The 13,235-nt window shown below is 43.7% G+C and overlaps 2 protein-coding genes across 2 annotated transcripts; both read left to right on the forward strand.

Moving 5' to 3' along the window:
- Positions 1-46: 46 nt before the first annotated feature.
- stard3 (StAR related lipid transfer domain containing 3) lies at positions 47-7,235 on the forward strand. The gene is made up of 15 exons (XM_083677945.1): positions 47-102; positions 930-1,168; positions 1,473-1,550; positions 1,984-2,061; positions 2,179-2,232; positions 2,602-2,719; positions 2,839-2,940; positions 3,086-3,141; positions 3,231-3,323; positions 3,445-3,507; positions 3,674-3,769; positions 3,992-4,071; positions 4,207-4,311; positions 4,948-5,041; positions 5,158-7,235. The coding sequence occupies exons 2-15, from the start codon at positions 950-952 to the stop codon at positions 5,263-5,265; spliced, it is 1,344 nt and encodes a 447-aa protein (XP_083534071.1). The 5' UTR covers positions 47-102; positions 930-949; the 3' UTR covers positions 5,266-7,235.
- Positions 7,236-9,403: 2,168 nt separating this feature from the next.
- LOC310809291 (melanoregulin) lies at positions 9,404-12,513 on the forward strand (the record flags this gene model as incomplete). Its single annotated transcript, XM_083676486.1, has 5 exons — positions 9,404-9,495; positions 9,798-9,960; positions 10,809-10,899; positions 11,987-12,150; positions 12,295-12,513. The coding sequence occupies 5 exons, from the start codon at positions 9,404-9,406 to the stop codon at positions 12,511-12,513; spliced, it is 729 nt and encodes a 242-aa protein (XP_083532612.1).
- Positions 12,514-13,235: the final 722 nt, after the last annotated feature.

The raw sequence follows: 13,235 nt of genomic DNA on the forward strand, positions 1-13,235 counted from the left end.
CTAATGATGTGTGACCCGTTTCCTGTCGAAACCGGTAAGAGAAACGCATCCCGGAAGAGTTGTTGGAGCTCCTGTTTTGTTTTGGTGATGAACTGAAATCAGGTGAGTTTAGAAGTAGAAAACCTTAGTTAGAGTTGTTAGCAAGCCAGAACGTAAATGTAATATATTCCTATTTCAGAGTTTACACGGTTGTACTATGAGCTGCTGATAAGTCTTCTTTACGGGGCAATGTTGTTAGCTCTCCGGTAGCTAGCTAGAGAGCTAAAACTTAGCGTTGAAGGGTTTTGTTTTGATATTAAACTATGCCAGTTCTGCTGGCTAGATAGAAAACTATACGCTTGGTGGCGTCGAAATAGGCATGTGTTGCATGTGTTTTTATTATTATTTTTATTATTATTATATTATATACGTTATCATGTAGAAATTCCTGTCTAGGTTTTTTGGCAACAAACTATTCGGCAGACTTTATTAGTTTGCTCCAAGGCACATGTCTGTCTTTATTTCCTCTCCCTGGGCCAAAGGTATAATTTAGCCACGCTGTTTAGTGGTGCATAAAGGCTGCTATTGAAAGTCAGTATCATGGTGACAATTACATATTTTTGGCGTGGGTGGGCTACTGATGGCAGATACGGTTGGTGGCCGAAGTCGGCAGGGGAACAAATAAAAGAGACGATGTGTTAATTTCAACTACAATGTAAATGTCAATACTGCAAAAGCTACAGTCCAATGGTCAAACTTGGCCAAGCATGGACTAGAGAGATATTCTTGGTCTTGCCTGTTCCCCTACTTTACCTTCTTATACCCATCTGCTCTTTACACGGCCACCATATCTTGCTAAAATCTTTGTTTGGCCGGTTCTCCATTTTCCTTGCACTCCTAATTCATTTACGTACCACTCCCTCATATTCTCGTTCCCTACTCTGTCCTAGGTGACCCTGTCACAGTAGGAATGCCGGGCGGAGTGGACTATGGGGAGCTTGGGGGGAGTCTTCCTGCCATCGCCTCACTGAATGCGTCCTACTCAACAACACGATCCCTCCCCTCCCCCCATTACCTGGTGGTGCCCCCAGGAGAGCGGAAGGTCATCTCAGATGTTCGTCGCACCTTCTGCCTCTTTGTCACCTTTGACCTCCTCTTTATCTCCCTCCTGTGGATCATTGAACTCAACGTAAGTACGCACAAACACACACATTCTCAAGTCTCATCGGGCATTCTCTCCACCTGTTTATTTTGACCCTTTCTCTCAGCATCACTATCCTCCCCTGTTGATGGGACCCTACGTACAATGTGTGTTTTGTATTTGTGCCGCAGTCTAAAAGTGCCTTTGTCTTCCAAAAGTTCCCAAATGAATAACATGTTCTGAAAAGTAGTTGCTGTTCTTCTGGTCTGGTCTGGTCTGAATATTTGATGATGAAATTGCCTCTGTCTACACATCTTTGAATGTTGTTCCACTCTGCTTTGTCCCTCTGCAGATTTTAAATACCATTTGGCAGAACCTGGAGAATGAAGTCATCCGTTACAACTTCAAGTCCTCCTTTTTTGACATCTTTGTGAGTGCAAACAAATTGTCAAGCTCAGTTGAGATTTGCACAGTGTTATTTGTAAATGTTGGATGCCCCCCCTCCGCTTAGTACAGTCTCTGTTGACCAATTTAAATCATGCATCATGATATCTCACTAGGGAGATCAGCACACGGTATTCTGCTACATCTGTTGTGTTCGCCTCACTCATACTATAGATGAGTCATGCAAAGGTTGTCAATATAAGGCAACAGAGCCCAGCTCAAAGCACTACATGATTGTGCTGCTTTCTGGTTTTGATTTGTTTTACAAAGTTTACAGTTGAATGAACCGAACAAACTGTCAAGGTTTTTCACATGACTTATTTTATTTGACAGAAAGGAGAATAAATTGCCAAGTCAACATGTCAAGCTCACATGATTTTTCTTTCTTTCTTTTTTTCTTCCCCCCCCCCCCCCCACAGCTTCTTGCATTGTTCCGTTTCCTGTGTCTGCAATTGGGCTATGCTGCTCTGCGTCTGAGGCACTGGTGGGTCATTGCGGTAAGAGAGATCCCCCTCAGACAGGAACAGGGACAGACTTGCTTTGGATATGGACGGACAGACAGTGGCCTGGCTATGAAATCACATCACCTTTTTTTTCTCTCCATTGTTTTACAGATCACCACTCTAGTGACCAGTTCCTTTCTCGTCGCCAAAGTCATCCTCTCCAATGTGATTGCCAACCCCCCCTCTCTTACCAGACACAGTGTTTCTGAGCTTCTCACTTTCGCTTCTCTATTTAGGACATTAATTTACTGTTAGCCTATCCAGACAAGCTTTTATGAGGATTTACATGTATCCTAAAAAGCCAATGTATGATCTGAGCTCTGCCTTTCTTCAGTTGTCTGTGTTTGCACTGTGATAAAAGCCTGATATATTTTTTAACAAGGAAGTACAAAAGAAAAATGTGTCGCAACTCTGTTCAGCAACATCTCTTGGAAATGGTAGAAGTAGTATTGTTTATAGAAACACACACACACACACACACACACACACACCTGCCATTTGTCTCAGACGGGCCACTTGTCATTGCTTCCACAGCTGCTATCCCAGAATCCCTTTGGCTATGTGTTGCCCATCACTTCCTTCGTGGTGGCGTGGCTGGAGACGTGGTTCCTGGACTTCAAGGTACTCACCCAGGAGGCTGAAGATGAGAGGGGTGAGTGAGACACACACACACACACACACACACACACACACACACACACACACGGACAAAGAGCAGGGTAGGGTCTTCTGTTATCTTTCTACTCACTTTGCTCCCTCTTTTCCTCTCAGCCTATCTAGCTGCTGTGAATGCGGCATGTGAGCGGGCTCCCATGATCTACCCCCGGGCTGTGTCTGACGGACAGTTCTACTCACCACCAGAGTCCCTGGCAGGTATCACGTCTGTTTCTATGTATCCTACCCTCATTTGTTTCTTCAGGTGTCTCCTCTGCTACCTCTACATCGTCTTTCTAGCCTTCGTACAGCGTTGTCACATACCACTGTGATGCTACATGCTACTGTGTTGTTTGATTGACAGGCTCGGATGAGGATCTGGATGAGGAGGGTCTTGGTCGCAGGGCAGTCACAGTGCAAGTACGGTCACCCTCTACCTAACCACCGATGGTCCTGTCTCTGAACTGTGGCTTTGGTTGGAATGACTCTCTCTCTCTCTCTCCCTCCAGGAGAAGGAGTATGTTCGACTGGGCCGGGAGGCTATGGCTGTCGTGGAACAGATTCTGGTCCAGGAGGAGAACTGGAAGTTTGAGAAGAACAATGTGAGTGTGTTTGGTGTGTGTGCTGTGTGTCAGTCTGTGGGATAGTACAACGTGGTTATAGAAAGCTGTATGTAGTTGTGAACACGATTCTGATACGTTAGTTGTTGTTTTGCCCTGGCAGGACATAGGGGATTCTGTATACACTCTTGAGATCCCCTTCCATGGAAAGACCTTCATTCTGAAGGTACACCCTACCTGGCAACACTTTGTAGCCTATGCATGTGTGTCTTCACTATTTTCCATGTGTTTTTGTTTGTGGACGGGCTGATGAAACAATGTAGTTGAGTATTATCTAAGTCTATAGTGGATCACATGTTTGTGTTTTGAAGTTGACCATTTTGTTTTCCCAGGCCTTCATGCAGTGTGCAGCTGAGTTGGTGTACCAGGAGGTCATCTTGCAGCCAGAGAAGATGGTGCAGTGGAACAAAACTATTTCTGCGTGCCAGGTGACGCACTCTCCTCCCTTCTCCTCCAACTCATTCTCCTCCATCTCTTAAAACAGTCATTAGGAGTGAATGGAAAAAAAGAATATGTTTATTATGATTCAGAAAATGGATGTGTCTAACTTGTGGATGGATGTGCCATAGCTATAATGTGATGTGTATGTACATTGTTATGGCCTGTATGACGTTTCGATAGCCAACACCGTTCTCCATTCTCCCCTTCAGATCCTCCAGAGAGTAGATGACAACACGTTGGTGTCATACGATGTGTCTGCCGGGGCAGCAGGGGGCGTTGTGTCTGCTAGGTAAACAGCGTGTTCTAGATGAGGAGAGTAGCCAGCCAGCTTTGTTTCTCTGCTCAACAGTAGCATTGATTACTCCAGAGCATGACGCAAGTAAAGTAAAACGGAGAAGTAATCCATGGTCTTCATCTCTCTCAGGGACTTTGTGAATGTGCGGCGGGTGGAACGGAAACGTGACTGCTACGTGTCTGCTGGCATGGCAACCAACCATGACTCTAAACCTCCACACAGTCGCTACGTCAGGTCTGGCCTTGCCTCTTGCAGGCTTCTTTTTTTTTTTTAAATAAAAAAAATAATCTACAGAAAACTAGAATGAAAGTATGGAAATATCCAGCTGAACATTGATTTTGGTTAATTAGCTGAACGGGTTATGAGTGTATTTGGTTCCCATGGGAGGGAGTTAGTTAGTTAGTTATAACTTCTTTTTCCCAGGGGGAACTTCTTGTGTGGAATGGTAGGCTACAAACAAGTATAGCACTGATCACCGTGTCACCATTACAGCACCAATAAATCATCGATAATAAACACACAAATACAACTGCAATACAAATACAAAGTCCTCCTGTGCTAACATGTGATGTGCAGTAAACCAGTATGAATTATAGGTCTGCATTCGACTGGTCTGTTGATGAATAGGATACGAGGCTGATGATGATGATGATGATGGGCAAAACACTCCGTATCCACCGTGAAACTCAATCTTATGGACCAAAATCACGCGGTCAAGGCAGTCCACACTTAATCAGCTCTCTAAAACCGACACCGTACTCCAAAACAACAAAACATATAACGACACAAATAACAGCAGGGGCTAGGCTTTTATTGAGTCTTCTGTCATCTCTCTTTCCTCTTCTAAATCATCCCTTTACTTTCCCCCAGAGGTGAGAACGGTCCAGGAGGATTTGTGGTCCTCAAGTCCAGCAGTAACCCATCTGTCTGCACCTTTATCTGGGTCCTTAATACAGACCTCAAGGTAAGAGGTAGATTGATTGTGTGGTTTGTGTGTCGCTTTGATGTATTTGGTGTTGTTTGGCATTGTGTAACCTTCAACCCTAACCATCCATGTTTTTTTTTCTTGTTTTCCCTCAGGGACGACTGCCTCGCTACCTCATCCACCAGAGTCTGGCTGCCACCATGTTTGAGTTCATGGCGCATTTACGCCAGCGCATCTCTGAACTGCGGTCAACTGTCCGCTAGACCCCCCCCCCCCTCGCCCCCTCCATAGCAGGTTTGGAGGTGTCACTGCAGCTTTTGGAAACCCAAACAGCAGTTTGATTGAGATGATTGGGGATATCAAACTTACAGAGACTAGACTGGACTTCCCTGCGTAAAGGATGTGGTAGTGGTGTGTCTGAGTCTGCACCTTCACTACAGCTGAGCTCAGTCTATTGGAGGTGAGGAAGACTGAGGCTGTCAGAGAGGAGATGTTCTTTCTCTCCAATGGAGTTCGATGTTGTTTTTTTTAACACGTTACACCATTTTTGTTTTTGCTGTTGTACTTGTTTTGCCTTTTCTCTCACTGTGATATGAATGTCAGCTGCATATCTCTTCAGTCAGTCATGTCTAACTGTCTTGAATCAGTCTGACTCAGGTGTGACTGTATTTATTGAGACTTGTTGAGGCTGGACATCTGTTTGACTGCATGGATTTTTTTCTTCTTTCACTCTCACTGGAAGAGAACTGATGCAATGACTGGACTGTGGGATCGCCACCCCGTCTCTGAGCCTTATTCAACTGCACATTATGTAAGCCATTGATTGGCTGTTGTTTTTCTGTTTTGTTCCTCTGCACCGTCTTAACCGTGGTTCTCTGGTAAGCCTGCCTAGAGAAAACGGCTACACATAACCACAACAACAAACACTTGTTGCAAATGAATACACACACACACACACAGCTTATTCCTTTCTCCATCACTGCACTGTGATTGACTGGGAAGCAGTAGTGGCACTGTAGTCCTCCAGCCACTAGAGGGGGACACCACTGATCTTCTGAGAAATGGAGAGAGAAACAGAAATGGAGATAAATCTGGATGGCTGTGGTGACCCTTCTCCCTGACCCTTCGATCTGTCATCAGTAGCCCATGGACTCATCAGGACTTTGAAACTGTACTCCTTGGTGCCAGTATATAGCCTCAAGTGGCCTTTTTAACAGGAGGGAAGCCAACGGCCCTCATTGATAGTGGATATTAAGTGTTACTGATGAATATATCGCAGCCGGTGCAATAAGCCTTTACTGCCGATGTAGAAATATGGCAGTAAACAAATAATGATTCTGCGTTTTTTTATTTGTTTTGTTATCATGGTATATGCTGTATTTAGGATCAATGAAATTGACTTCAATTGGATCTGTGCTCTTTTCTGTGTGGAAAAAAAGGATACACCTCAATGTAAAAACATGCTGCCTCACAAATACCAATTTTCTAATCAGCTTGTGTCCAGAGCATGTTGATTGAGAGCTGAATCTCAGATATCAGATCACTGAACACTATTTTTGCGAGAACTCATTTTCCTCCCCCATGCCTAGCAGCCCTGTTAAAAAAGGCATAAGAGGGTCTTTGTTCTTTTTTGGGGGCTTATTTACAAGGGCATACATAATTACTACTTCTGCATAAGATGTCCAAATGACTAGGAACTGTTAATTAGTCATAGAAAAAACATATGTATAGATACTGCATCAAAATGTCACTTTTTTTTGTTAATAGAATAAGTTACTATCAGAATATACGGTCTCCAACTTCCCAGTTTAAATACCATGCCAAAACCGAATTTGCCTATGGAAATCACATGTAATTTGAATAGATTTTGCTGTATGGGAGTCACGTACTTAAGCAGACCTTAACTAACTGGGCAGAATAAAATGTTGATTGTGTGCCTTTGTCACAGTGACAGAAGTATGTCCACATTGTCTTTTACTTTTAGGATTTATTTTAGCAAAATAAAACTTGTTTGCCTGAGTATAACCAGGCTGACTAGTTTTACTTCAATTTTGTTTGTTTTCCTTTTTATGACTATTGGAATTATGTTCATCCTTAACTGCAGATCATTTACAAAAATGTGTTAACCAGAAATTATCATCAAAGATTTTACCGGAATAATGCCTTGTATTTTTTTTAATCAAGACGTAACCAGACTCATCTCTAATAAAACGTTTGAATGATTACTCTGTCATGTGTTGTGGTTGTGCTTTGTTACTTATTGAATGAACACCGGCTCCACCTCTCACTCCTACTTCTCAGCCACCCCAGTGAAGACAAACCCCTCAACCCTGCAGTCACCAAACCACCACCTACAGTCAGGCTACAAACCCTGGTTGTTGATGCGTCAAACATTGGTCTCTGTGTATGTGGAAATCAACTGATCAAGAATAGAAGCAATACTCAAGATATTCCCTCCTGATCTAATGGAACTGTGTATCCGACACAGGAGATATGAAGGAAGGCCTCTGTTGTCACAAGTGGTTGATTGTAAATGACTTATTTGATGCGGCAAAGGTTAAAAGACGTAACTCCCCATTTCTCAGTCTCTCTCTCCTCTACACACAAACCACACACACTCTCTCTCTCATATACTCCAATGCTTGAGCCTGGGGGTGTTTGTGTCATGATCATTACCCTGTGACCAGAGTCTGCCTCACATGCAAGTCACCCTCTTATAGAAGTTCTCATTTCTCCCAGAGCATATCATCACTAAGGTTACATGATTGTCCTCCAATGTCTAACCCTAACCCTATTATCTTATGTGTGTAATTGGCTCTGATATAGTATTTGTATTATATAGTATTTTTCATCTCACTTAGTGTTCCATCAAATTGGGAAATTTACCGGGCTTGGAGAATGCTGCCATGTGAATGACCTCGGGTGAACTGTCTAAAAAAATAAGAAATTCTGTCACAGTATACAGTTTACGGCAATGTTACCTAAACAAGAGGTCGACTTGTTTAGAACGAGAGCCTCACCAATATACAGTGCATTCGGAAAGTATTCAGACCACTTCATTAATTTACCACAGGTGGACTCCAATCAAGTCGTAGAAACATCTCAAGGATGATCAATGGAAACAGGATGTACCTGAGCTCAATTTCGAGTGTCATAGCAAAGGGTCTGAATACTTATGTAAAGGTGATATTTCAGTTTTCTATTTTTAATAAATGAGCAAACATTTCTAAAAACCTGTTTTCGCTTTGTCATTATGGGGTATTGTGTGTAGATTGATAAGGAAAAAATGTATTGAATCCATTTTAGAATAAGGCTGTAACATAACAAAATGTGGAAAAAGTGAAGGGGTCTGAATACTTTCCGAATGCACTGTATATGATATGAGCAAATTTGATCTGTTAAGCCTGTTATTAGCCTGGTTAGTGGCTAGCTAGCTATGGCTGCTGGGGGCAGAGGATTGTTAAGCTCACATGACTTTGCTGTGACTGTCTGCAGGGGTGTGTGTGTGTGCGTGTGTGTGTGTGTGTGTGTGTGTGTGTGTGTGTGTGTGTGTGTGTGTGTGTGTGTGTGTGTGTGCGTGTGTGTGTGTGTGTGTCGAAACTCACTGCTCCCCTCACTGCTTTAGTTCATGTAACAGATGAGAAGGCACTCTCCCTGGGCCACCCTCTCTTTAAGCCTCTCTGGTCCGAGGGAAGACTTTGGCCCATGATTTGGAGGGCCAGACATTTTTGGACCTCGCTTCTCTGGTCCTTTCCTTGATCTGGATCAAGAGCAGGATCTTGCATCAGCTTGTCAAAAGTGGATATCGGATGGGGTTGGGAACCTATGGACCAGTAACCTTCATAACAGAGACCTAAAGGGCAGCCCACTGTATGAGTCCATTTTAAATGTCCTCTGACTTTTGAATATCTGTGCAATGGTTTATTCATGAATGGGATCCTTTTCATCCAATTTCATACCCTCCTAATGTTGGAGAAGAATACCGGCTGAGGGAAAAAAAGTGGGCTTCATTCATTGGCTCATTTGTGCTTGTAATCTCTGTGTATGTGACGACGTTTTCTCCTATCCTGTGGATAATAATTCGCAAAAACAACAGAAGGTCCTGGATCTCATTTCATAGCAGCTCTTCACCTGCTCTAAGCAGAACAAGTAGGTACCTGTGGGTCGAAAGCGGTGGATATCGAGTGTTGGGCCAAGCGGAGTCCAACCCATCCATTCCTCAAACGTGTGTGTGTGTGTGTGTGTGTGTGTGTGTGTGTGTGTGTGTGTGTCTGTCTGTCTGTCTGTCTGTCTGTCTGTCTGTCTGTCTGTCTGTACCTGGATAAGGCTTTAGAAACTGTATTGTTTGAATAGTGTCTCAAACAAATATCTGTTTGTCTCACATCTCTGTCTCTCTCAGAGATGGGCTCTGCCTTTAAGAAGTTCTGTGCTCGGTTCTGCTGCTGCTGTTGCTGTAGCGAAGATGAGGAAGAGGAGAAGCAGCCTTTACTCACGTAATGTGCCCCTATGACACCCCACAACTTCATACATGCATCCTTACAATAGCTCTCGGCAGTTGCATGCACCCCAGCAATGTCACGAATCCCCATGTGATGCGTATGCTTTTCCAGAACAATTAATTCACTTGTAATGTCATTACATGCCTCCTACAATCACCCTACTGTAAGTTAAACCACATCCTGGAACCAACCAACAAACATCCCCACAGTGTGTAGTTAACTGTATTGATTAAAGCTTGTGGAGTAGTCAGCCAAATTTGTCACCTGATTTCTTGATCCGTGTTTGTGTTTTACAGTCACGACACTTTGGAGTACTTTGACCGGGAGGCGAAAAAGAGGAGAGACCAGGAGACCAACCTGTGGAGTGAGCCAGGAGACCCCAGCCACTCGGAACGAGACGACGACCGCATCCTGTACAATCTGCTCCAGAACAGGGCCAAGACCCGCAGGGGCTCCACTGTACTATTGGACTCATACTTACATTGTCTCAGTCCTCCAAGTGTAGAATGTTTTCCACTGCTTCTTGTAGTTCCTCTTTAAAGGGATAGTTCACTATTTTACACCTTCTAGTCAGATGTTTCCTTACCTTGAAAGTAGTCTATTGGCCAGGAGAAAGTGTAATCTATGGTTCAGAGTTGCTTAAATAGCCACTACTTACTTAAGATAACTTTAGCCATTGCTAAAAAATAAACAACGGGAGTGATTGGGGAACAAAAAAAAAGTTCAACATTTCCATCCAAATGCTCGGAAGGTCTGGTGGACCAACGCGTCAAACCTTCGTTTACACAATAGAAAGACTGGGAGAAACTGCCGGTCACATTGCCATTGGCTTTACCTTGCATCATCTCCCACAACACAGATTGATCCCAGTCCCACCACACATTTCTGATTCAGAGCCATGTGCTTGCAGTCTTGTGATTCGCCGAAATCAAAAAATGCTTTATTCCGGAAATTCACTCCAACTACGGCCAGGTTTGAATCATTGTTATTCCAGGCTTATATGTGCTGTAGCCTGAGCACGAGTAGTGGCTATTTAAACAAGTAGTGGCTATTTAAACAACTCTGAAGCATGGATTACATTGGTCCATAGGTCCATAGTGGCCCATAGGCTCTCCTGGCCCATAGACTACTTTCAAGGTGAGGAACTATCCTTTTCTGGTTCTCCTTTGTTTGTTGGTTGAACGTGATGCAATATCTTATTAGCTTTAGTTGATTGACCTACATAATATCTGTGGTGGCCATTGTGCTGAATACCATATGTATTGTTTTTGTGTTTTATGCTGCATCCTCGTTCTCTCCCTCTGTAGGGCTACCGGCGTATGAGCGTAAACATTGAGGCCATGAGAGATAGTCGCCGGGAGGTCAGAGACAGATGGAAGGTGATCCTGGAGGACCTAGGTGAGAAAGAGGGAAATGGAATGAAAAAGAGAGTGTAGGAAAGCAATAACAGATAGTTCGACTCAAAGTTTGTTTGGTTGTTACATTGTATTTTTTCTTTTTATTTAGTCCGGTTCGTTTCACATTGCCCAATTGCGAGCGCACCACAGTTCTATACAAAATCATGTCCTGATGCAGGATCGTTCACTCATTGGCCAGATTTAACAAACAAATCGCACACTATATCAAATCCCACACTTCACAGTCCAAAGGTTATCAAAACAACACATAGTCCCAACAAAAACAAAAAGGCCAGAACAAAAATATATATTGTTACGTAAATGAAGGGGCATAGGGTCATAGGCCTATGTAATAATTTAGTAACTCACCACTATCTGTATGAATTAGTGGAGATAGTTGGGTAGGAGCTGGAGCCGATGACAGGTGGGAACTTGTCCTTCTCATCCCCCGAGCTACCACTTCTCCTTCGGACATCGTGCACCTTGATATACTGTTGCCTGAGTTTGTATGTGGTTTTTTTTACCTTTAAATGGCACTGCTCACCGGTTTGATGAAATCCCCTGTCGCCTAACTTGTTACTGAACATGTTGAATGTATCAGAATTTGTATGTGTTTTCTCGAGCTGATCTTTTAATGAAGTCGTCCGCCCATATTTCCAAGAGGCATTTGACCTCTTCTTCACTCCATGTGAACAAATTTTTTAACAGCTTTGGTCTTTTTGCTAGCTTTCGTTTCACAGCTGTCTGCTACCTGCATTCTCTTTTTGCTAACATCAACAACAACCGCCAAACATTAACCCACAAACAGTTTATTTCCTGTGATTGGTCTGGACCTTTGCCAAATTGTGTTCACACTAGCACCGCACCACGGTTCGAATGGAATGGGACCGAGACCACCCTTTTTTGGCGAACTACGGTCCGATTGTATGGTGCGCACTCAAGTTCAGATGGAGTGTTCACACTTGTCCAAACAATCCGAACTGAGCAAAAAGTTTGCTACGTCCGCACTAAATGAGGTAGGTGTGAAAGCGCCCTCAGAAAGAGGGTGGCTGTTCCATCCCAGTAACCGTGAACTCTCATTGGATCAGGGTTCATGGCTGAGGCAGAGTCCCTGCTGACGGTGTCTGCTAGTGCGTCGTATGACCGCATGCGTAACGCCCCGGCTGCCCGCACACTACTGCAAACCCTCCACTCTGAGACCTCCATCTTCAGAACCAGCGAGCCTCCGCCCGAGAGATACCTCTTCATCCTGGTGAGAGCAGCCATACACTGGAGGGATGAAAGAGGGTGTTGTATTCACACTGCTCTCACCCCCCCCCTTCCTTCATTCACTTTGTATCATTCCCTCTGCCCTTCTTCCTCTCTCTATCCCTCCCTCTCCTTTTTTCCTCCACAGGATCGTCTTATATACCTGGATGCAGCTGAGGACTTTGTGGCAAAGGCACGGCACTTACACCCCAAGCGTGATTCTGATGAAGAAGATGAAGAAGACCCAGCTGCCATCAACCTTCCACAGCTCTTGGCTAGAGTGGACCGTGCCATGAATGGAGGCGGAAGTGATGATGATGATGATGAAGGGAGCGGAGGAGAGGATGACTTCATGGCCAGACAATAAGTTACATGGGCTGCAGTGATCATACAAAGCAGGCAGGGGGCAGTAGTTGTTAATGTTGCAGAGTTGAGGGGTTACAGCACACGGTAGCTACATCATACCTGAAGTATGCTTAGTCACTCTCTATTTGCAACAGCACTGCCACTGCTAAAGGTTTAAATAGATGTTTGTCATGTCCCCATAGCAAAATCTTGATACAGACTCTGTTTTCTTTTTCACTGTTTAGCCGGACTTAGCTGGGTTTCAGGTGCATTATGGAGAGTTCTGGACGCTGTTATTTTTGTCCATCAGAGTGGTTACTAAACTCAGTCTGTTCATTGTTTGGTCCAAGTAAACATAGCACTAAAACCTGCAGGGCACAGAAGTCCTATGAGCAAGACGTTCCTCTCCACGTTGTCTCATGATTACCAGCACTTGTTTGATTTTGTCACAAGTTTTCCTTTTGACATCTGTTGGGTAGGATATTTAAATATGAATATGTTGCTGTCCAGCTCGTCAGTGTAACCAAATAAGCTGTTTTGTAATTCTTCATTTTCATTTGAATATATTAGGTAACTGTTACTGTCAATTGAAAAGGTATCAAGAGCAACTTGTTTTGTTTTTGTGCTCAAGGTTTACAGAGATGAAGAGGATATTTTAGAGTTTAATTTGTTCCTTTAGAGATACTGTGTATAACAACATGTTGGAAAAGCAGGCTTGAGCAGATGTCTGTGGTGGTAACACTG

The sequence above is a fragment of the Argentina silus genome (assembly GCF_951799395.1).
Source record: "Argentina silus genome assembly, chromosome: 9".
In the NCBI taxonomy this organism is placed as follows: domain Eukaryota; kingdom Metazoa; phylum Chordata; class Actinopteri; order Argentiniformes; family Argentinidae; genus Argentina; species Argentina silus.

Bases quoted from the DNA above. Each gene is read 5' to 3' on its own strand.
- stard3 (XM_083677945.1), top strand. From the start codon at position 950: ATGCCGGGCGGAGTGGACTATGGGGAGCTTGGGGGGAGTCTTCCTGCC. The intron at 2,062-2,178 runs GTAAGAGAGATC...ATTGTTTTACAG, and splicing joins GGCACTGGTGGGTCATTGCG to ATCACCACTCTAGTGACCAG. The intron at 4,072-4,206 runs GTAAACAGCGTG...CATCTCTCTCAG, and splicing joins GGGGGCGTTGTGTCTGCTAG to GGACTTTGTGAATGTGCGGC.